We start from the raw sequence: 23107 nt of genomic DNA on the forward strand, positions 1-23107 counted from the left end.
CCACCCCCCACCCCCCGGCTCTGAACCGAGGGCCGATCAGCTGCTCGCCACTCACTGCTTCCCTTCCAAGTGGCGGCGGTGACAGCCTGGGTCGCCAAGCGTTCCGTGTACATGCGCACGGAACGCTCTGGCACTTTCGGGGGGATTTAAACATCCCCCCGATTCTTTTGTCACAATTTAGGGTTTTTGTGCACACGTGGGGACTGCCCCACGTGTGCACAAACCTCTCCCTCCCCCCCAGGGGCCCCCGATGTCCAGATTTAAGGATCCGCACAGAGGGGGCCAGTTCAGTATTAGATATATAGATAATCAGTCAGTCAGTCCTTAAGCTCTTAGAAAGGACAGCTGTGATTATTAAGAGCCAGCATGGGTTTCTCAAGAAGAATAAATGTGCAAATGGAAATACATTTATGAGACATACAATATTACAAACCAACAGTTCACAGTGTCAACAGCTTTCCAACAATTTACAGTCCAACAGTATCAACAAATTATGAAGAGTCCAGCTTCAACTTCGTTTCGATGGAAAACTTCATCAGAGGTGATTACCAGCAACCATTATGTGTTCAATCCTATTTTGCAGATGAACAGAACATTCTCTATGTTGCTATGCAGCTCTATGTGGAGTTCTTACAGCTACTAAATCTGGGACTAGCCCTTCAATAGGCTTAAAAACTTTTTATACGTGGACCAATCTCTATGTGGAGTTCTTACAGCTACTAAATGCACCCTGGTGAGATTCTCCAGGGCAGAGTCTGGGCAGCCATGCAGCCACAGATAGAGCTGGGTGTTATCTGCATATTGGTGGCAACCCGGCCCAACCCCCTTGACCAACTGGGTGTGGGGGCGCATATAGATGTTAAACAATATTGGTAAGAGGATCGCCCCCTGTGTTACTCCACATTCAAGTGGGTATCACTAAGGAAGGGTTGAAGGAGCTGGGTATGTTTAGCCTGGAGAGGAGACGACTGAGAGGTGATATGATAACCATCTTCAAGTACTTGAAGGGCTGTCATATACAGGATGTTATGGAGTTGTTTTCTGTTGCCATAGAAGGTCAGACCAGAACCAACAGGTTGAAATTAAATTAGAAGAGTTTTCAGCTAAACATTAGGAAGAACTTCCTGACAGAGCAGTTCCTCAGTGGAACAGGCTTCCTTGGGAGGTGGTGGGCTCTCCTTCTTTGGAGGTTTTCAAACAGAGGCTACATGGCCATCTAAGAGCAATGCTGATTCTGTGAACTTAGGCAGATCATGAGAGGGAGTGCAGGATGTATCAGTGCTTAGTTCTTGTGGCCCTTTCTTACATGCCCAGGGAAATGCTGATTGCCACTTTGGAGTCAGGAAGCAATTTTTCTCCAGGCCATTTTGGCCAGGGATCCTGGAAGTGTTTTGCCATCTTCTAGGTATGGAACAGCGGTCACTGGGGGTGTGGGGGGGAGGTATTTGTGAATTTCCTGCATTGTGCAGGGGATTGGACTAGATGACCCTGGAGGTCCCTTCCAACTCTATGATTCTTTGGTTCTATGTATATCACTGGGGGATATACCCTCCCTCCCTAATGACACTTCCGCCTTCCATCCAGAAGTGATGTCACAACACTCTAGGAATTCATCTCTATTGTAAAAAACTATAGAGATTCCTAGAGTGCTGTGATGTCACTTCCCTGCCCCAAAATATACCCAGTGGTTGCCAGTGCTCATATAGTAAGCCTACTCCAGTATCAAAGTGTGATGAAAGCAAACAACAGATTGTCTGGAGCCCATCATTAGTCCTCCTCCTCCATCTGCCTCTATCCCTGTAGGAGTTTTGTAGAAGAATTCATAGATTACTTGACATAATAGTTCCCAGTAGAATGTAGTCATGTGCAGAGCAGAAGTGTTATGGTGATGATGCGTACAAATGCATATTTGAAGGGCTGTCATATAGGGGACAGACCGGAGTTGTTTTCTGTTGCCCCTGAAGGTTGGACCAGAACCAGTGGATTGAAATTAAATAAAAAGAGTTTTCAGCTAAACATTAGTAAGAACTTCCTGACAGTTAGAGAGGTTCCTCAGTGGAACAGGCTTCCTTGGGAGGTGGTAGGCTCTCCTTCTTTGGAGATTTTTAAGCAGAGGCTAGATGGCTATCTGACAGCAGCAGGGGTCGTTTCATAGAAAAAGAGCTAGGGGAACTCATTAGCATAACTCATTAGCATATGCCACACACCCTGACATCACCGGAAGTGTGTCATAAGGCCACACACACCACCCCCAATGGTCCCGGCCGCCACCGCCGGCCTTGCAGCTCCACTGCCGAGCCCCATGAGGGGCCCGGCGGTGGACCTGCAAGGCCGGCGGGAGTGCAAGGAAGCCCCGCGAAGGCCCTCCCTGGCCTCAGGCAGGCAGGGGTGGGGAGAGGCAGGGAGGAAGCAACTTATCCTCCCTCTTCTCCTGCCTCCACCTGGTTGAATGAGGGCCGGAAGCGGAGCAGCCAGAAGCAGGGGGCGGGGCTTTGTCATGTGCCCCGCCCCCCGTACCTCACCCAGGGAACTGCGATCCCCCGCGTTCCCCCCCCCGAAATGACCTCTGGACAGCAGTATGGATTGTATGACTCACTGTGTATTTAGGCAGATTGTGAGAAGGGAGGGCAGGAAGCGTTGAGCCAGTGTTTGGCTCTTGTGGCCCTTTCTTATATGCCCAGGGTAATCCTGATTACCACTTCATGGTCATAAAGGAATTTTCTTCCAAGCCATATTGGGCCAGGGATCCTGGAGGATTTTTTATTTTATTTTTTTCCATTACACTTGCAAAGAGCAGGGGTCACTGGGGAAGTGGAATGGGAGAGGTAGCTGTGAATTTCGCGCACTGTGCTGGGGGTTGGACTAGATGACCATTGAGGTCCCTTCCAGCTCTATGTTTCTATGAATCCGTCTTCAAGTGGGAACCAGAAGTGCCAATATAGCTTCACTGAGTCTGCCCCCGTTCTGTTTGTATTGCGTTGCAGACTTGACCTTCTTGCCAGCTATACTCTCTCATGCCGCCATCCATCCTCCTCCACCTCTGGCTGCCAGACACTTTTCAGAGGGCAGGCAGTCATGGGCAGGAGGCATAGACAGTCGTAACTAAGAATGGTGCTGACAGGGAGGGCAATACCGTGTGGCTTCAGCTTTCATTCCTGTTGCTGGTAGGTTTGACTGTTCAGGTCTGAATGCAGTAAAACTGTTGCGTTTCTGGTGATTCGTAGAGAGGTGTGACATCACTTCTGCGTTTTTCTCAAAAGTGACATCCTACCATCACTGACAGCATTTTTATTTTCTTCTCCTGCTGCTGCTGGAGTGCTGGCAGGCAACACCCCCTGGGGGTAGGAGATCTCCCACCCCCAGTACAAGTCAGTTCAGGTGCCCACAGCTCCTCCCTGACTCTTTTCCTGGGGAATCTGTTGGGGGTGGGAACAGTGGTTCACAGTTCACTAGCCTGACCTGGTTTCAGCTTCTCCTCTTCTAACCTCCTGCAATGCAATGTCCTTTTTCTAGAATGACTATGGTGGCCACAGAAGTCTTGTTAACAAGTGGACAACATTCCTCAAAGCCCGCCTCATGTGTTCTGTCCCAGGGCCCAGTGGCATTGATACACATTTTGACGAGCTCCGTAAGTGACCAAAATAATTGTGGAATGCAAAATAACCCTCCATCCAGCTGTATGCTCCTTATGTAACTGACTAGGTTTCTTTTTTTTCATTTCTTTCTTTTGACAGAGGATGTATTTCTAATGAACTCAAAAGACCCTAAAAATCCAGTGATCTATGGAGTGTTTACAACCTCCAGGTACAGAGTATGTCTTTTTACTTGTAAGGATGTTTGTGGGGACAGGCTGTTTTAAAAAGCTTTCTTTGTTAAGATGGTCATTTAAAAGGGGAGACATTTCCTTGACCTTTGAATCCCTAGAAACCAGTAGATGCCATAGCTTATGGAACTGGACTGTCCTTATGAGCAAGGTACTTAATCACCCTGAAGGCTCTGTCCACACAGCTGGAATGAATGTGTGTGATTTTCTGCATATTGGTTGCAATATATTAGGACCTGAGGAGTCTTTATTGTCTTTGACCTCCTGAATGTAGACTTTCTGTTTTCAACCACAAGTTTCAGCCGGCAATAAAGTTGTTCCCCTTTGCTTTTCCCTGAGCCACATCAATGCTGTGATCATATGAGGTAATTTGCAAACTGCACAAGCAGCACCAGGCCCCTTCAGAGGCCTGTTGCTTGCATGGCTTACAAACACAGCATGTAGCTGATCCTCTCTATGCCCCTCCAGCCTGGATTGGCCTGGGAGGCAAAAGCTATTGTTCCAGGAAAAGGGAAAGTAAATAATATATAATGCTCCCCAAGTGAATTATTTAAATTAACCTCATCTTCAAAGACCTTTCCCTGTTATGTATCTTTATCAGAGCTTGTGAGGGTTTTGTTTTACAGCAAAAATGAAGAATGCCAAAAAGATATTTCTAATGTTCTGTGGTGCCATAATTAATAGCTAATGTGGAGACAGTTATCTTTCATTTCTCATATCCACTGTTTCTTTTTCTAGCAACATCTTCAAAGGATCAGCAGTGTGCATGTTCAGCATGACTGATGTGAGGCGAGTGTTCCTGGGTCCGTATGCTCACCGAGATGGACCTAACTATCAGTGGGTTCCCTACCAAGGAAGAGTGCCTTATCCTAGGCCAGGAACAGTAAGTGTGCTGCCTCATTGGAAGTCGGATGATACCAAAGAAGAACTGACTGACCTTTACTTGGGTGCACTGCTGATCTATCAGTAGCAAATTCCTCATTGATCCCAACAGTATCAAAAGTAGATAGTGCATTAGCTTGCTAACTGGAGTAGCAGTATTGGTTAAAATGGTAGCACTGAGATGCAAGATGTTTGAGCCAGCCTGCACATTTACATGAAGCAAATCTTGAGTAACCACTTCAGAGTGTGGGTGGGAAGGTCATGTTTGAATGTTCCTCACATAATAAAATTACTTGCATGTAGAAAGCTATCAACCCTGACTGTTCCCTGGAAGGCCAGATAATGAAACTGAAGGTCAAATACTTTGGCCACCAAATGAGAAGGGAGCACTCACTGGAGAAGACCCTGATGCTGGGAAAGATTGAAGGTCAAAGAAGACGGGGATGGCAAAGGATGAGATGGTTTGTTGTTCAGTCGCACAGTCGAGTCCGACTCTTCGCGACCCCATGGATCATCTCCCGCCAGGCCCTCCTGTCTTCCGCCGTCCTCTGAAGTTGGCTCAATTTCATGTTCGTTGCATCGATGACACTGTCTAACCATGTCTTTGAGATGGTTAGACAGTGTCATAGATGCAACGAACATGAAACTGAGCAAACTTCAGAGGACGGCGGAAGACAGGAGGCCCTGGCGGGAGGTGGTCCATCGGGTCGCGAAGAGTCGGACTCGACTGTGCGACTGAACAACAAAAAAGAAAGCTATCAGATCAGAGAAGACGGGTGGGAGAGAAGATTGGGGAGGGCCATGGCTCAATGGCAGAGGATCTGCTTTGCATGCAGAAGGTCCCAGGTTCAATACCCAGCATCTCCAGCTAAAAGGATTGGGTGGGAGGTGATGTGAAAGACCTCTACCTGAAACCCTGGGGAGCTGCTGCCACTCTGAGTAGACGGTACCAACACTGATCAGGGTCTGATTCAACATAAAGCAGCTCCTATCTGTGCTTGTGTTCCATGAGCAACAGCTTACAGCATTCCATGGAGGATGTTCCACCTGCATTCTGAAGCAGTACGGTCCTCAGAAGGCTATACCATGTCCTTTTTTGCTGTTTATGACTCCGGTTGCAAAAAGCCTAAAGACAACAAATAAATATTTTTCTGAATGTGAAGTTTGCATGTTCTTGTAGCAGACAGGATGGCATGGCCAGCTTCTGTGGTTGTTTATTAAAATTTATTTTCTCCTCCTGGATTAGTAACATATGTCTCACCATGTGTAAGCATTAGTCTTGGGCCCCCTCAGTCTCCTTCAAGTAGTCGCCTATGATACAGAGGCCATTAATAGTGCACATATCTGAAGCCCTGAGATCCAAGGATCCCAGGAAAAGCATGCCTGTCCATTGTGAGAGAGAGGTAAAAAAGTCCATCGAGAACAACCCTTCACCACTTTCCCTTTATGTACTAGAAAACATATTTATCTTTTTTAAAAAGGTCTTAGGCAACCAAAGGTCTAGTTTTGAAGGAGTTTCTATTTCTTTCCTTTATGGTACTGAAAGGCATAGTTGTGCTCTTATATAGTATAGAAATAAAAGGAATTCCTTCAGAATTAGTCCTTTATGTGTTAAAAATCATATCGTTTGGGTTTTAAAAATTTCCAGCAAACAAGGGGTGGTAAGATTCTGTTATGCTGCTGTTTTGGGGTTGCATGTAGAAAGCTATCAGATCAGAGAAGAAGGGTGGGATAGAACCATTTTTTCCCTGAAGGCCTGATTGGGTGTCCCAGCCCCATCCTGTCTAGGTGACAAAGCTGATTTATGCTCACCTGCGGAGACTAATGGACCCAATTTGAGTTCCAGAATGCTCTGCGGGATCTGATGCCCTCCAGTGACTCATTAGAGGGCTGGAATTCCCATCTCTCTGAAGCCACTGATGAAGTCATTCCCCGACATCCTCTCCATTCCCATTCTAAATCATCCCCCAGTATACTATAGAACTTGGGGGATGAAGTGGGAACTCAGATGACTAGAGCACATTTGGCAGCACGCTCATGACGAAGCTGCAAGAACAACTTATAGGATGTTTATGAAAACCTATGAGGTGGCGTTGAAGGCTGCAAAAAAGGAATTTTATTCAACTTCCATTGCATTCCCTGGCTCTTGCCCAGCACAATTGTTTTGGGTAATTAGATCTTTAAATTCTCTCATGGAGAACCCAAAAGGCTAGCAATTTGACCATTAACTGTGAGGCCTTTGCAAGCCTTTTTGTGGATAAAATCTTGTTGCTCCACCATGACCTCCCAGCCAACATTGATACAGTATGTGAACTGGAGGCCCCTTGGCCATCTTTGGCTTCAGTATTTGGCAGCTTCAGCCAGCTCACCTGGGCCTATCTTGGGTGCTGTCAGGCCATTCACATGCCTGTTAGACCCATGCCCCTTATGTCTGGTGAAAGCCAGTGGTGAGGGAGTACAGGGCCCACAGTAGACATTATCAGTCTGTCCCTGGACTTGGCGGTATACCCAGAAGGTTTAAAAGAGGCTGTGGTAGTACTGGTCTTGAAAAAGGCATCTTTGGATCCTTTTGTTGTTTTCAGTCACATAGTCGAGTCCGACTCTTCGCGACCCCATGGACCACATCACGCCAGGCCCTCCTGTCTTCCGTCGTGCTCCAGAGTTTGCTTAATTTCATGTTCGTTGTCTCGATAACACTGTCTAACCATCTCATCCTTTGCCGTCCCCTTCTTCTTTGACCTTCAATCTTTCCCAGCATCAGGGTCTTCTCCAGTGAGTGATCCCTTCTCATTTGGTGGCCAAAGTATTTGAGCTTCAGCTTCAGTATCTGGCCTTCCAGGGAACAGTCAGTGTTGATTTCTTTTAGGATTGACTGATTTGATCTTCTTGCAGTCCAGGGGACTCTCAAGAGTCTTCTCCAGCACCATAATTCAAAAGAATCTATTCTTTGGCGCTCAGCCTTCCTTATAGTCCAACTCTCACAGCACTACTGGGAATACCATTGCTTTGACCATGCGGACTTTTGTTGGCAGGGTGATGTCTCTACTTTTTATTATGCTGTCAAGGTTTGCCATCGCTTTCCTCCCAAAGAGCAGGCATCTTTTAATTTCATGACTGCAGTCACCATTTGCAGTGATCTTGGATCCCAGGAACGTGAAGTCTGTCACTGCTTCCACGACTTCCCCTTCTATTTGCCAAAGAGTGATGGGGCCGGATGCCATGATCTTAGTTTTTTTGATGTTGAGCTTCAAGCCAACCTTTGCACTCTCCTCTTTTACTCTGAGCAAGAGGCTCTTTAGGTCCTCTTCACTTTCGGCCATTAGAGTGGTATCGTCTGCATATCTGAGGTTGTTGATATTTTCCCCAGCAATCTTAATTCCAGCATCTGAATCATCCAGGCTGGCGTTTCGCATGACATCTGCATCTGAGTACACATCTGTACTTCTTTATGCGGCAAGTGAAGAAGATATGGAGTTCTCTGCCAAAAGGTGTAGTGATGGCCAAAGGCAAAGATGTCTTTAAAAGAGGATGAGACAAATTCATGGAAAATAGGTCTATCATTGACTACTATCCATAGTGACTAAAAAGAACCTCCACACTCAGAGGCAGTAAACCTCTGAATACCAGTGCCATGGTGCAACATCAGGGGAAGCCTTGACCTCTATGCCATGTTGTTGGCCCTCCACAGTAACTAGTTGGCCACTATATGAGACAGGAAGCTGAACTAGATGGACCACTGCTTTGATTCAGCAGGGCTCTTTTTATGTTCTTATGTGCCTCTGAATGTGGATGCCGTTCATCAGCACTTGGTTACTTTAGAAGAGTACAACCCCACATGTGAGTTATGTCAAGGAACCCATCTAAAGTTCACACCCTTGTGGAAAGGGGTTCAAAACTTGTCTGACTGGGAGACAAAAAACACCCTTCCATATTCTCTATTTGAACTCAGCCCTAGTTCTGGAGTATTTGTCAGACACTGGATTGTAGACAGATAAGAATCAGATTTTAGATTTATGGTTTCCCTTTCATTCATAAGTAAGAAATCAATACAATTTAATAAAAGATGAATTCATTAAAATGATTCAGCACTTAGTTCTTTTAAGGAATTACAAAGGTGTTTAAAGTGATTACAATCACAGGTAATAAGGACTATGCAAAATGTGATTGACATTCAAACTTACCTTGTTTGACAGGCCCATCTTTTGTTGAATTGAGCTGCCCTTCAGGTCACATTGAAGACTTGCTTGTTATTCCAAGTGAGCAGTACTGCAAGCAATTTGTTTCTGTGCAGAGAATAGCCTGGCTGACTGTTGGCTGTCTCAGTGGCTATTAATCACAATTATTTAATTACTGTGCCCCAGGTAATCTTCTAAAAAGAGCTAACATTGGGCCAAAACTAGACATTACCTTTTCAATGAGTCTGGTATGGGTTTCCATAAACCAGCTCATTGTCCACATGGGCAGATGGCAGGTGTGAGGAACTAATGTTTCAAGCACTACAAGTGGCTGATTTGGATCAGGACCACAGCAGTGTAGAGATCTCTCTCCCCCCCCCCCATTCTCCAAACCCAGAATGGCGTTAAGGGGTGTTCTAAATAATTGAACCCATGTGTGCACTTGAAAAATTTGCTCCCCACTGCAGCCATCTTGCTGAAGGGGAAAGCAAGTTGGAAGGAACCCACTAGTTTCCCAAGTTGCATTCCTCCACTTTTAAGAAAAGGTTGACCACCAGACTTCCGGTTTATGGTGACACATTGGCGGACACATCTCCCAGACCTCCCAGGGATGTGATCTGCACACCAGCAGATAGGAGGGGGGGCGATGGGTCACCCCCCCAGAGCCTTGGCAAAAGGCTCCTAGCCAATGGGGCTTTTGAGGGGCGACCACTTCGCCATCACGATGCTGGGGAATTGAGGCGCTCCTCCACCCTGACAGTCCTGCTGCTGAGTGTCCGTATGGATCTAGAGCCGCTGACCGGGACAAGCATCGAATATCGAGCATTTTAAACGTGTTCCGAGCGAGGTCATATGACCAACAATGAACAATGAGTCGGGTTAAAGCGAATACGAGAATTTTTTTTAAAAAGCTACCCCCGGGAACGGCAAGAAAAGTGAGTGGGGGAGGGGCCCCTTCCATGTGCATGAACTAAAAAACAATATACCAAGGTGGAAGCGGAAGAAAAAGCATTGAAATCTGTTTTGAGAGACTTACCAGAGCGCGGATAGGCGTATGGACAAATTTCATAAAAGTAAACAATTCATAAAGATGGCGGGGAAGAGGGCAGAGAAAGACAAACTAGCAAAAGTGAAACCAGTGGGGAACATGAGCCCTCGACCAGAAGAGGTCACTGAGTTCTCCAAAATGTTGGCAGATTCCTTGCGCCCTCTGCTGGACCAGATGACAAACAACAGCTGACAACTCTAAATCAGAACCTTGCAACTCAGCAGCTCCAACTGACTGAGACTTTAAAAATAACGGAGCAAACGGCTGAGAAGGTGAAGGAAATGGATGCCAACACTAAAAAAGTTAAGAAAAAGGTGCAAAAGCTGGAAAAGAAACAAACTTCGGAAGAATCACAACTTTTACAGCTGCAAATGGAGAAAGCAAATTTGGTCCTCCGGTTTCAAGAGGCCCCAGAATTAAAAGGTGAGAATCTAAAGCAACTCTTGAGTGAAGCATTAGCCCCAGTCACAGATTTGAAAGCGGAATATCTTGCAAACGAAATGGATGTTGTCTACAGGTCCTATTCCGTGTATTTCAAGAAGAATAATCTGCCTGGGTAAATAGTGGTCAGATTTTGTAAGAGGCATGTGAGGGATTCTATCCTGAAAGCAACTATAGGAACACCCTTGAAAATCGGGGACAACATCATCAGGATTCTAAAATAAGGCAAAAGGGCAAGAAATATAAAGACTTAATCCTTTTTCTACAAACAAACAGCATTGTCTACAGATGGTTAATTCCAGAATACATCATTTTCAAACTACACGATAAAAAAGAAAAGATTGACTCTGTCCCTAAAGCACGTGAGTTCCTGAGATTGCAGCTGGGAGAAACAGTCGAGGTCGAGAAGGAAGAAGATGACAGCAAATCCAGTGGCGAATTGGACTCGGTGTCTTCCGACGAGGACTCTGCTTCCGATAAGGGGGCTGCTGCCCCCAAACGTGCATATAAATTAAGGATTAAAAAAGACAAAACAAAATGAAGGCTGAAGGACTCTGAATTGTGCCTTAAAACTTTAGTTTTATTACGGGATGCTCGGCGGGCTCTCCTAAACAGTTAAATCAGTGGATAAAAAGATAAATAATTTAGCATAACCGACTATGTTCAAAGTAATATTAGCAATTTAAGATTAACATTTATATAAGCTGTTGTTATGATCTCCTATTCTTGGGGGTTTAGTTATTAGTGGTTTTCTTTCCTTTCTCCCTAGATGTAGATACCCCTTCCCAATTTTTCATTGTAGTTTGTAGTCTATTAAAAATGCAATAAAAAATCCCCTCCGGGGGGCCAAAAAAAAAGAAAGGAAAGAAAACCTTGACCATTCCTTTTCAAGTTCCTAGGCTTGGAAATGCATACCTCAAAACTAAGTCAGGAGGAGGGCTCAGCCATTAAGGGTGAAATGGATATGGCTTTCTTAAACCACAGATGTTAATATTTCCATATCCACCAGAAATATTGAACCCACAGAAAGGGCAAGAAATGTATTTTGCTTGGAGAGTTCATCACTTCTCAAGAGGCAACCTGTTTTGTAAACTATTTTTTTCCTCCCCCTTGGGCAGATTGTGGTTTTGAAGAATTGACGGCCATGGCATAGCATTGCAAGACAGCAGTTTTGTGACTGCTCTGATGTTTTTTCCCAAGCGTTTCATGGTGCTGATCTCAACATGTAAACAAAATGTTAGCGTAACAGAAAATGCTTGAGTGCCCTTAATTACAACGTGAATTTGAATTGTTCTTAAGTGCCTGTGTCTCTGGTGGTATGGATTATTCATACATGTTCTTGTGTAGAACTCCCAGCTGCATTGACAATAGTCAGCACTTCTAAATTACTTTTCTTGTTCAGATCATTTCACATATAGTTTCTGATTAATCATTATCTAATTTATTCAAATAATCAGTGTTGCATTCCATCTGGAAATAAAGACAGTCTTGGAGTTATGAAATGTAAGTTCTTTTTAAAAATACAAAATTGCTACAGGCTACAAAAACTGTTGTGAATTATTATTTAACAGCTAAAATGTGACACTGATTAAAAAACAAGGGAACCTCTTGCAGTGTTTGGTTTTTAATTGTGTTTGATCTTCAGGTACCTCAGGCTTAAGAACATAAGAGACGCCAATGTTGGATCAGGCCAAAGGCCCATCCAGTCCAACACTCTGTGTCACACAGTGGCCAGAAATACCAGGTGCCATCAGGAGGTCCACCAGTGGGGCCAGGACATTAGAAGCCCTCCCACTGTTGACCCCCCCCCCCAAGCACCAAGAAGACAGAGCATCACTTGCCCCAGAGCCCCTATCTATACTTTGTGGCTATTAGCCACTGATGGACCTCTGCTCCATATGCTTATCTAATTCCTTTTTGAAGCCGTCCATGCTTGTAGCCGCCACCACTTCCTGTGGCAGTGAATTCCATGTGTTAATCACTCTTTGGGTGAAGAAGTACTTCCTTTTATCCGTTCTAACCCGACTGCTCAGCAATTTCATGGAGTGCCCATGAGTTCTTATATTGTGAGAAAGGGAGAAAAGTACCCCTTTCCCTACCCACTCTATCCCATGCATAATCTTATAAACCTCAATCATGTCACCCCTCAGTCGTCGTTTCTCCAAGCTAAAGAGCCCTAAACGCTTTAACCTTTCCTCATAGGGAAAGTGTTACAACCCTTTTATCATTCAAGTTGCCCTTTTCTGCACTTTTTCCAAAGCTATAATATCCTTTTTAAGGTGTGGTGACCAGAACTGCACACAGTATTCCAAATGAGGTCACACCATTGATTTATATAGGGGCATTATGATATTGGCTGATCTGTTTTCAATACCCTTCCTAATAATCCCCAGCATAGCATTGGCCTTTTTATTGCAGTCACACACTGTCTCAACATTTTCAGTGAGTTATCTACTACAACTCCAAGATCTCTCTCTTGATCAGTCTTTGCCAGCTCAGACCCCATCAATGTGTATTTGGTATTTGGCTTTGGTAATGGCTAATAAAAGTGGACACTAGGATTTTGTTGCAAGGAAGAACACACTATTAAATCACTAGGTGAAAATAATCATTCCAATATGTAATAAAGTTTGCTGCAATAGAATGGGATTGCTGCCATGTAGAAGACACTGTCAAGACAATTGTTGGCAAGACATTTGTTTATTTCCTCCCTGATGAATGATTAACAGTCTGTATGAGACTGACGGCAAAGAAAATTGATTGTTGTCCCTATTCAGTATCTTGCAAGATCAGGGTTGTATAATTACTTCTTAGCCTTTCAAGCAGAGACAGAAAGTGACAACTGGGCATTCTTCATCCAAGATAAATGTAAAATATAATACCCATAGCCAGGGCTTTTTTTGTAGAAAAGGCCCAGCAGGAACTCATTAGCATAATAGGCCACACCCAATATAAAAAATCTCATTAGCATATTAAGCCACACCCCTGACAGCATAGCTCATTAGCCTATTAGGCCACTCCCCATGCCTTCCCTTGGCTTGCCTGGGTGCCCTGCAACTGCGGGGAGCCCAGGCAAGCCTCCCTTGAAGGGAAGGGAAGGCAGTTTAAGATGCCTTCCCTTAGCTTGCCCGGGCGCCCTGTGGCTGCAGAGAGTCTGGGCAAGCCAGCCCTTGGACAGGCTGGAGAAGGCCCAATCCTTCCAGGGCGCCCCCTGGCCCGCCCGCCTCAGAGTTGCTGTGGGGCGTCATTCTCCAGGCCTTCCCTCTGTAGCCACACACGCAGAGGTTTTGGCTGTAGTGGGCATGGCCAACTCTGAAGCCAGCCGGAACTCTGTTCCTGTGCGTTCCTGCCCAAAAATAGCCCTGCCCATAGCACTTCATGTTTCAGGAGTTGAGAGCAATTAATGTAACTTTGGTCCATCATCTTACAACATGGTTGCTATTGCAGGGGAAAGTGTGATACAATGATGCCTTGAGTGAGATTTTGGAGGAGCTATGATTTGAACCAGGAACTTCCCAACTCACAGCACTATAGGCAGAAGCATGTGGGGTCAGAGAAGATCTTGTAAACCAGCCAGGATTGCATGGAGACTTTGAAGCTTCCACTTGGAAGCTGTACATAGCTTGGTGTTTAGCATTCACAGATCCTCTGATGCCCCCTGCAGTAAGCCTTACATTAAACATCATTAAAGACCCCTATCCACCACTGAGCCACTGGTACCTGTGTGGAATGCTGGCAGAGACACCCAACTAGGAATGAAAGAGTATGGGAATGTCACTGCTATGATCTTGCTAGCAAAAGCAGCCAGTGTGTTGACAATATTCTCTTGTTGCCTTCACCAGTGTCCAAGTAAAACATTTGGTGGTTTTGATTCTACCAAGGACCTTCCTGATGAAGTCATTACATTCGCAAGAAGCCATCCAGCAATGTACAACCCTGTATTTCCCATCAACAACCGCCCTATCATGATCAAAACTGATGTGGATTACCAGTTCACACAGATTGTCGTTGATCGAGTGGATGCAGAGGATGGCCAATATGATGTCATGTTCATTGGAACAGGTAAGGCTTGATCAGCTGACATCAGAAAGTACTTGGAATATTAAACCCAAGTGCAAGAGACCATTTGCTTCACATTGCCTCTGTATGTTGAAATGGATGAGGCCGTGCTGCAACAGTCATTTGCAGATTGCAGTCTTGTTAGGAATACATCACTGCAAAGAAAATTCCCTCTGGAGCCTCAAGGTCCTTCTCTGGCTGAGTATGAGACCTTCATAAAAGAACCAGATTAGGAAATGGGTCCAAATTCCCCCTCAGACATGATGCTCACTGGGTGACCTTGGGCCAGCCACATTCTCTCCACAGTTGAGGCAGAAATATTCATGTGAAGACAAAACAGGGAAGGAAAAGCCAAGTATGCTGCTCTGAGCTCCCTGGGAGAAAGGAGAAGGGAGTAAAAATATTATCGATAAATCCTGCACAACAGCAGAAGCCAGTCATAATCTCTTCCCCCAATGCCAGGTGTTCAAGGCTGGTGGCATTTTGCTTGTTTTTATTGTGTGTGAGGGGGTATAGCGAAAATGCTGTCATATCTTGCCACTGATAGTAATGGAACAGGTCAGCCTTGTCCATTTACAGATTCTGTGGGAGCCAAAGCAGATCCTGATTTCACATGCCATTAGTTTGTGCAATTGGCTCAAAGTCTTCTAATGTTCACCTTGCCTAGCCAACTCCTTGGCTTGTTTTATAGGCATCAGTTCCAAAGCACAGCATATGACTGACCATATGTATTATACAGTGACCATACAGTGAAATGTGGAGCACAGTGAAGAGTTTTCTCCCCATTTCTTTCAACATTGTGTCTGGAAGCCTGTGTCTACAACCATCTGCCTAGCAGGGATGTTGAGGACCACAGTGGGTTGCTCTCTGTAGAATGTTTCAGACTCCTAGCATTCACCTACTCTGCTAACCAAATGGGGATGTTTGTTTCTTATCTGAAATTTTATATGGATGTGAAGACCAAACATATATTGATTAATTTTGACCCCGTTGATGTAAAAGGAAAGGATTTCTCTGCATTATTTATCTTCCTAGGTTACTATGAAGCAAGTTTAATAAATTATGGCTGTTTTTCTTCTTCTTGGAATAACTTTCTGTATCTGTACGCAACAAAGAGTCTTGTGATGGAGGGTGGGGGCGGTCTACTAAATGGAACCCACAGAGCAACTGCTGCTTGTGCAGAATCTCAAACTGGAACCCAGGAGCAGCAGCATACAATCCCATTGCAACACTTACTGGTACTTCTATTTTTACATTCCCTTAAAAATAAGTTTAATACAATGATTCCACTATACAGATACATGCACGCATGTATGTGAGGAGGAGAGACAGAGAGATCACATGGCATGCACAGAGAATGACCAGGATCAAGTTCTCTCTTAAACCCAGAAATTCAGGCCCTTTTGTATCTAGGGTTGCCAGCCTCCCAGGTGGGACCTGGGAATCCCCTGGGATTACAGCTCATCTCCAGACTACAGAGATTAGTTCCCCTGGAGAAAATGGATGTTTTGGAGGGTGGACTTTATGGCACTGTATCACACTAAAGTCCAGACCTGTAGACAGAAAATTCTCACCGGGGGAGTGGGGGTGGGGGATATAAATATGAAATAATGTAAAAATCCACTCACTCATTCTGTGTCCTTCCCCAGCTCCTCCCTGCAGCTGGCTAGCCAGCCTGTTCTTCCTCCTGAATTCAGACCAAGCCAGTGCCGGGAGGGAGCCTGACCAGGCCAGTGAAGCAGCTGTAGCATCCCTTGCTGAGCTGCCAAACTTGAGTGGGTTCAGGGGAGGCAGGTGGGCAGGGCTCCCTTTCCATCCTCCGTGGGGGCCATTTACTAATCTTGTGTTGGTCATGAAGCATATTAATACATTTCATTTGATTTGACGGCATCCGGTGTGGGAATGGATTCACCCTGTGATCTCACCAGCCCCATCTTCCCTACCTGTTGAATCCTTCCACTCTAGAGCCTTGTGAGCCCTCAAGGGGGCACCTGTGCATGTGCTGGGACCCTTCCAAACTGCAGCACTGGCTGGATCTGCTAGCATAGTATTGATCTGAGAGAACTGAGTGAACATAGGGTATTATCAGGTGTGTTAAACAGAGGACTGCCTCTTAGTTTTCTGTTTGTTGAGTGGGGAAAAATGTTCAAGGATCTTGTTGCAAAGGAATGTGACATTACATACATTGCTTCTCTGAGCTTTAGCATGCTATATCTATAAAAACTGTTCAAGCAAGTATTTTGTTCTTACACTACCTGTAGCAGAGGTCCTTTTAAACTTTCTGCAACAAGCCAAAATCTACATCTCAATACATCCGTTTAAACTCATAACTTGATTGGGAAGAGGGAGGTCATTTAGTGCAGTCTGAGTCCATCTGTCACTAAGCATGAATTAATAATAGTAACTTTATCTTCCCAAGCAAGCTTGCTGATCTGGTTCCATTTGTGTGAAATGGTGTGAAATGTTATTCCATAAAACCTGATCTAGAACTCAGATAAAGCTTCTCCTTGGGTGTCTGTGGCTTATACAGAGCCACCACAGTGATTATCATGCTGTACATTTGACCTGAAAGGCTTTATGGTGCAGCAAATCTTGACTCATGGCAGGATCCTCTGAAACAAAAATGGGTTTAAAGACTGAATGGGAAGATGTGTTGCGTCTACCTGCAAGGCTCATATTCCACCCTCCAATCTGTTTGGCTCTTGAAATGTAGCCTTTAAAAGGCTGTCAGTGGAACACCATGAGACTCCAGTGCACTGACATGCCTTGTTTGTTTTCAGAAGATCAAAGTCTTCCCATCTTGATGCTTATGAGCTGGGTAGATTTTCTTCAAAGTTGTAATTGCCATATTGGTGCTGAGGCTCTGGGTGGCATTCCTTCTTTTCGTCTAGCTGCTTAGATTACTCAGCAATGTTTATGCCTTTATTCTTAGATCACTCTGTTAAGAAAAATTAATTTCTTTTAAAAAGTTTGCCCACCACTTGTTCAATTCTGTTTGATAAGGTTGTTTTGTCTGTCAAATGGAAGCTTGTCATGGTTAAAAAAAAAAGATGTGTTATCACCATTTAACATCTGCAGTTCTAGTTGGTGAAGACAGCCACCATTGTTGACTGGCCCATCCTCCTCTGCTTCTAACACCTACATGAATTAAGGAAATTTGAGTAGCTCAAGGAGTAATTTAATTTCCAGAAGCTTTGTGTGATTGTTAGTAATGGGCATAGAACAGAATTTTAAGGGGTTAAATCTTCTGCACTTGAAAGCAACAGCCACAATCCAGAGACACATCTGCAGATATCAGACCTCTGCATTTTACTTTCCCCCAGTGTTTTCCTTTTCAAATTGTGCTGCTCAGACCGCTTAATTTCCCTTTAATGGAGCTGAGCAGTCTCCGCTGTTGTTTTTTCACTTCATGGTTTCAAAGCATATTCCTTTTAGTTCTCCTCTAAATTATTTTCTTCCAAGTCCTAAATCCTGTAGGAAGTTTGTGAAACAGTGATTGTTTTCCCAAACCCTGGTTGTTAAGTCTTTAGGGAACTGTGGAATCCCTGAGCAAGCCCACATTTCACAGTTCAGGTAGGCTCCTAAGCCTTTGGAGTAAAGGAACTGTGCAATCCTTAAGCTTGTCTGACCAAGCTTGGGGAAGTTTTTCTAACTAGGGTGAACCAAAGCATAGAGACATTCCACAGTTTAAAAATATACTTGTGGCAGATGACATTTCATCAATAACGTTATACAGTTCATAACAATAAAAATGGTTTGGGTACAGATTATTTATCTGGTTTAGTTATTTATTTTGAAATTAGAAGATTTCAGCATAACCCCATTTAGGAATCTCTTGAGAACTTCATTTACAAGGTAAATGTATATTCAGTGGTATCAGGTTTAAAGAATGCATTGCTGCAAAATCCTCTTTTTGAAATATGATAATAGAAACCGTAACCTTATGTTGACCTGAAACTGGAAAACTCACTAACTATCTCTCTCTCTCTCTCTCTCTCTCTGAATCTCTGTTTTTCTCTGTTCTTATACCATATCCCTTAGAACAAGGCAATCAGATGTTGGAACTGTTTTGAAAATTGTTTCTATTCCTAAAGAAACTTGGCATGATTTGGAGGAAGTTTTATTAGAAGAAATGACAGTCTTTCAAGTGAGTGCATCTGAAATTTCAGATAATCTGTTTTTGCTTCCTTAGGCAGCTGAAAATAGAGTTTATTGTAGAAGAATCTAGTGAGCCCTTCTAATTAGCTTGTCAGTTAGAGGCTTGGGGACTAGTCAAAATAAAACCAGAAGATTTCAATACCAGTTGTGCGTTAATAACAAGAGATTATATCAGTGACACTTTATGTTTCATGGAATGTAAAAATCAATAGATATGACTGCTTGCAATTTACAGTTTAAACCATCTGTACAACTGTAGGCTTTTTTGCCTTCCTTTTCCTCACAAAATATACAAAGTTAATCCAACATATATGCAAATGTCATTAAGGCCAGGGCAGAGTGGAAACTATTATCTGATTTTGAACATTTCTCTGACATGACAAATAAGCACCTCATAACATTCCATATGGACTCTGAACTGTCTCAAGCCAAAGAAGTGAATATATATGGAAAGTCTCTGAATCTCTGGGGGCAGCTCAAATATTCTTCAAAGTGAAAGTTTTCACTTTCCATGTTACACTGCAATTGCTAGATCTCTTTGACATGTAGGTAAGGACAACGTTTTTCTGCTATTTGTAGAATTCTTTATTTCCCAGTCATAAAATGTAGGTGCTGGAAGGGACCTCGGATCACCTTATCTAACTTCCTGCTCAGTACAGGAATACACAACTCCTGCCTCCCTGGCAAATGGCTGTTCAGCCTGTCGTTCAGGACCACATTCCAAGGCAAACTGGTGAACTGCTCTCACTGTCTAGGAGGTTTCCCCCCCAATACATAGCTGAAATCTACATCCTTGTAATTTCTGCCTCTTAGTTCTAGTCTTGCCCTCTGGAGTAAGAGAGTGCTTTAGTTTGTTCTTATCTTTCCTAAAATGTTGCATCTAGTGGACTCTAGATGAGGCCTGACCAGTGCAATACAGAGTATAATTATCACTTCCCTTGGTCAGGACACTGTCCTGTATCTTGTTATTCCACTAAGCAAAGTCTGCAGCCTTCTTCCAGACTAAGGAGTAGGGTTGCCTGCAGCCAGCAACCCCCAAGAGGAAACCAGAAGTGATGTCTAGCTTTTACATTTTACAAAAACTCTAGGGTTTTACCATAGCATTTTTGTAAAATGTTAGAGCATTCACCGTGTCACTTCTAGTTTTCACTGGAAGTGACATAACTGTGCTGGCATAATTATCTCTCCCTCCATTTCCTCCTGGCAGTGCCTCAGTCACCAGTGGGCATCAAGCTCTGATGCTGGGAGCTCAGCAATGAGTTCAGATGCATCCTGACTGTGGAGCCTTCCAGCAATTTAAAGGGCTGTTCCTCCAATAATAGTCTTTCATTGGAAAAGTAAGATGCATACCCCTTTGCTTAATGTGGCCCAACAACTTAAACATATTATGCCACAGGGGGAAAGCAAAGTCATTCATGAATTAATCAATTCTTGATAAAGAGACCAGCGTAGTTTACTGCACGGTTATGTTTAATTTTGTCATGGACTTTTGAGCATGTTGTTTTGAACAAGATATTTATTGATTTGATTTGATTTATACCCCACCCTCCCCACCAAAGTCAGGTTCAGGGCAGCTTACATAAAACTTTAAAATGGCTAAAACAAACATTAAAACCAGTCACAAAGTGCTAGTGTGCAAAGTTATATAGTGATGGTGGAACATAATAACAGTAATCTTAATAGCAGATATAATTTTCAAGCTTTGGGATAAAAACACAGAAGAAGCTTTTGGCCGCCATCTGTTTTTTTCCAAACAGTCCTCCTAAAGGATATAGTTACCTAGTGGTACTGTTATTGGACAAGCGCCTTCCTTCTCAAGAAGAAGGAAAACCAAATTAAGGACCAGCCCAATCAATTACTGTGTGAAGCCCCAATGTTTGGTAATGGCAGGTCTAGTGTTTCTTTTCCCAAATAAGGCCAAATGAACTAGCAGGAAGGCACAGAGCAATAAGTCCCTAATTAACAGGGAGATATGCCACATCTATATACACAGATATCCCCATCTATGGATATCTAAATCCACGAATTGAGGCCACATGGACACTGAAGAGATTTTTCAGCAAACTTGCAGAAATTAGGTGTGCACTGTAACCACAAGTGTCCTTTGAGAATAAATGTCCTTTGTGCAACTTGTGTCTCAGTAAGAAATGCAGCCTATAAATAAGGTAATTAAATAAATACACATTTTTCTCTCTGCTAGTTTTTTTCTGTCTTGGAAAGCTGTCCGTCACAATAAATATCCCCAGGGTAGTGGAGGGAAAGTTGGTTGGGCTTTCCTAGTAAGTGCAGTTCAACAGTTGTAAGGGAGAACGGGGTCAGGGAAAAGCTTACTTGCAAATGCTGATGAGGAAGAGTGGGGAATGTGTCTGAAGACCAAGAAGCCTCAGGAAGTCCAGAGAGCTTCATGGCCTCTCTCAGTGTGTGCTGTAGCAAAATTCTCTTTTACATTCATTTTTAGGTTGCCTGGAAAAAATATAGCTACTCAGAAATATGTTTATGTGACTCTGTGTGTGTGTGTGCCCATGTTTATTTTATAACATATGGCCTGTTAAACATAGATTATTTTCTCTACCCTGCCTTTTTGAACTCAGAGCAGAGGCAGGCTGCTTTTCATACCGCGTGATAGGAAGCCCTGTGTCTGTTCAAGGGTGCAGGTATTCCCTGGCTTAGTAGCACAGTGGGTCAACAGACTAGCTGGTAAGTGGAAGGAGGAGGCAAATGAAGAGAAGCATCTTCAGGAAGCCATCAGAGGAGCCTCTGTAACCTCTTCATTCCTTAGCCATGTGGGAACATCTTGTTTGCACATGTCAGGGAATACACATGTCATAAAGTTGGCATAGCCAAGAGTTCCTTATCAGCTGTATTAAAATATTTTGACCTTGTTTTCATTGCAGGTACAAATGGCATTTGGGGGGAGGGGGCTTAGTGCCCAAGGAATTGAGTTTCATATAGAAATCTGATATGAAAATTAATGTAAACCATCACTTCTCAGTTTTCATATACCCCTGGGGTGTTCGAATCTAATTTTCTGTCATCAAAGAATGAATTTAAAACCTGAATTCCAATATGCCAAGTACGATGCATTTTATTTAGAATCCCAGCCAAACTGAAGGCATTCCAGATCCATTACCTTTTAACCCAGTTTGTGAGTCTCCCTAAACAGCTGGGCAAATATTTCATTGTAGCCCATAACTAACGCCTGCCAATACCAAGTGGGTATTGGATTAGCTTCCACTCAGCTATATTCTGTCCCCCATATGGTCAGTGGAGATGACGTACACGGAAGCTTGGTGTGAACGATGTAAACATCTTAGGAAACTGTAAAGATTTACAGGAGATGACGTACATGGAAGCTTGGTGTGAACGATGTAAATATCTTAGGAAACTATAAAGAATCCAAAGGACTCTTAGTATTTAGGGTGGGACAAATAATAATAATAATAATATCTTTCTATTTATTAATCGTTCAGTCGTGCAGAGCTGCTGACTCTGAGCGATTTACAGTTACACATATTAACAAGGGACTAACAATGATTCATAGGGGGTAAGCGAGGACAACATACAAATCTTTTTAAGTTGCACACGTTTGCAGCCAACGGGGTTTTTGTTCAGCTGTAGACTTAGACATGTTCCAGACGGCATTCACTCGGCTTGGCTTGATGACGTCAGTTTTTCCAGGACTGCTTCGAGTCGCAGCGTCGCACTGCCACCGCCTGGCCAGATTGGCCCATCGCAGGCGTCTTAATGCCGAAGAGATCTTTCCAGGCTTCCGAGCTTCTGAGCTGGACATTCCATTTCGCCGGCTAACACCTCCCCCCACCGGGGAGGTTTAGTGTGCCCCACCCTCTCTAAGGAGTGGTACCCATTTTATCTACTCACCGAAGCTTTCGAACCGCTGGGTGGATGGTGAGCTGGGGACAAGGCTGGTAGCTCACACCAACGCGGGCTAGAACTGACAACAGTTCTGTTCAGTTCAGATGTTACTGTAACCAGAGGATAAATCCTCTGTGCCACCACTCCCCTGCTACTTACTATCCTTCATCGGGGACTCCACCTGAAGAGATAAGCCCGATGTGGAGTTTTCCACTATCATGCCATCCTCATTGCTGCCACTTCCCCTGCCTCCAGCAGCCAACACTTTGGAGGATGAGGAGTTGTCCTGGAAGAGGGTTTCAAACTTCGGTGAGGCTGGTTAGCAATCATCACGACTACTTTGACACATATCATGAATCTAAGGACAACAAGTAGAGAGTGGTCCACATCCCCAAGGCTGGTTGTAAATTTGCAATGTGTGATATGCGGGGGAAGCAAGCATTACCTCTGCTATGGACCCTTGTGAAGAATTCCCATGTCAGAATTTTTGATACACAGAGTTGCATGGCCACAAATGTATTCAAGTGCATCCATAGCTGCATCAATGTTCAGGGTGAAAGTTTTCACTAAGAACAGTCAAGTATAAGAGAGCCAGTTCACATCCTGTTTGATGAAGGGAGCTTTGACTCTTGAAATCCTGAAACTCTT

The 23107-nt window shown here is 44.0% G+C and overlaps 1 protein-coding gene across 1 annotated transcript in view; it reads left to right on the forward strand.

Moving 5' to 3' along the window:
- The window catches only part of SEMA3A (semaphorin 3A), a 397277-nt gene that overhangs the window by 330112 nt on the left and 44058 nt on the right, over positions 1-23107 (forward strand). The window contains exons 8-12 of the mRNA XM_015422974.1: positions 3514-3628; positions 3735-3804; positions 4562-4706; positions 14212-14431; positions 18484-18575. Of these exons, the coding sequence (XP_015278460.1) occupies positions 3514-3628; positions 3735-3804; positions 4562-4706; positions 14212-14431; positions 18484-18575 (642 nt within the window). The remainder of the gene's footprint in view (positions 1-3513; positions 3629-3734; positions 3805-4561; positions 4707-14211; positions 14432-18483; positions 18576-23107) is intronic.

The sequence above is a fragment of the Gekko japonicus genome, unplaced genomic scaffold, assembly GCF_001447785.1.
Source record: "Gekko japonicus isolate JY-2015 unplaced genomic scaffold, Gekko_japonicus_V1.1 scaffold145, whole genome shotgun sequence".
NCBI classification, from domain to species: Eukaryota; Metazoa; Chordata; class Lepidosauria; order Squamata; family Gekkonidae; genus Gekko; species Gekko japonicus.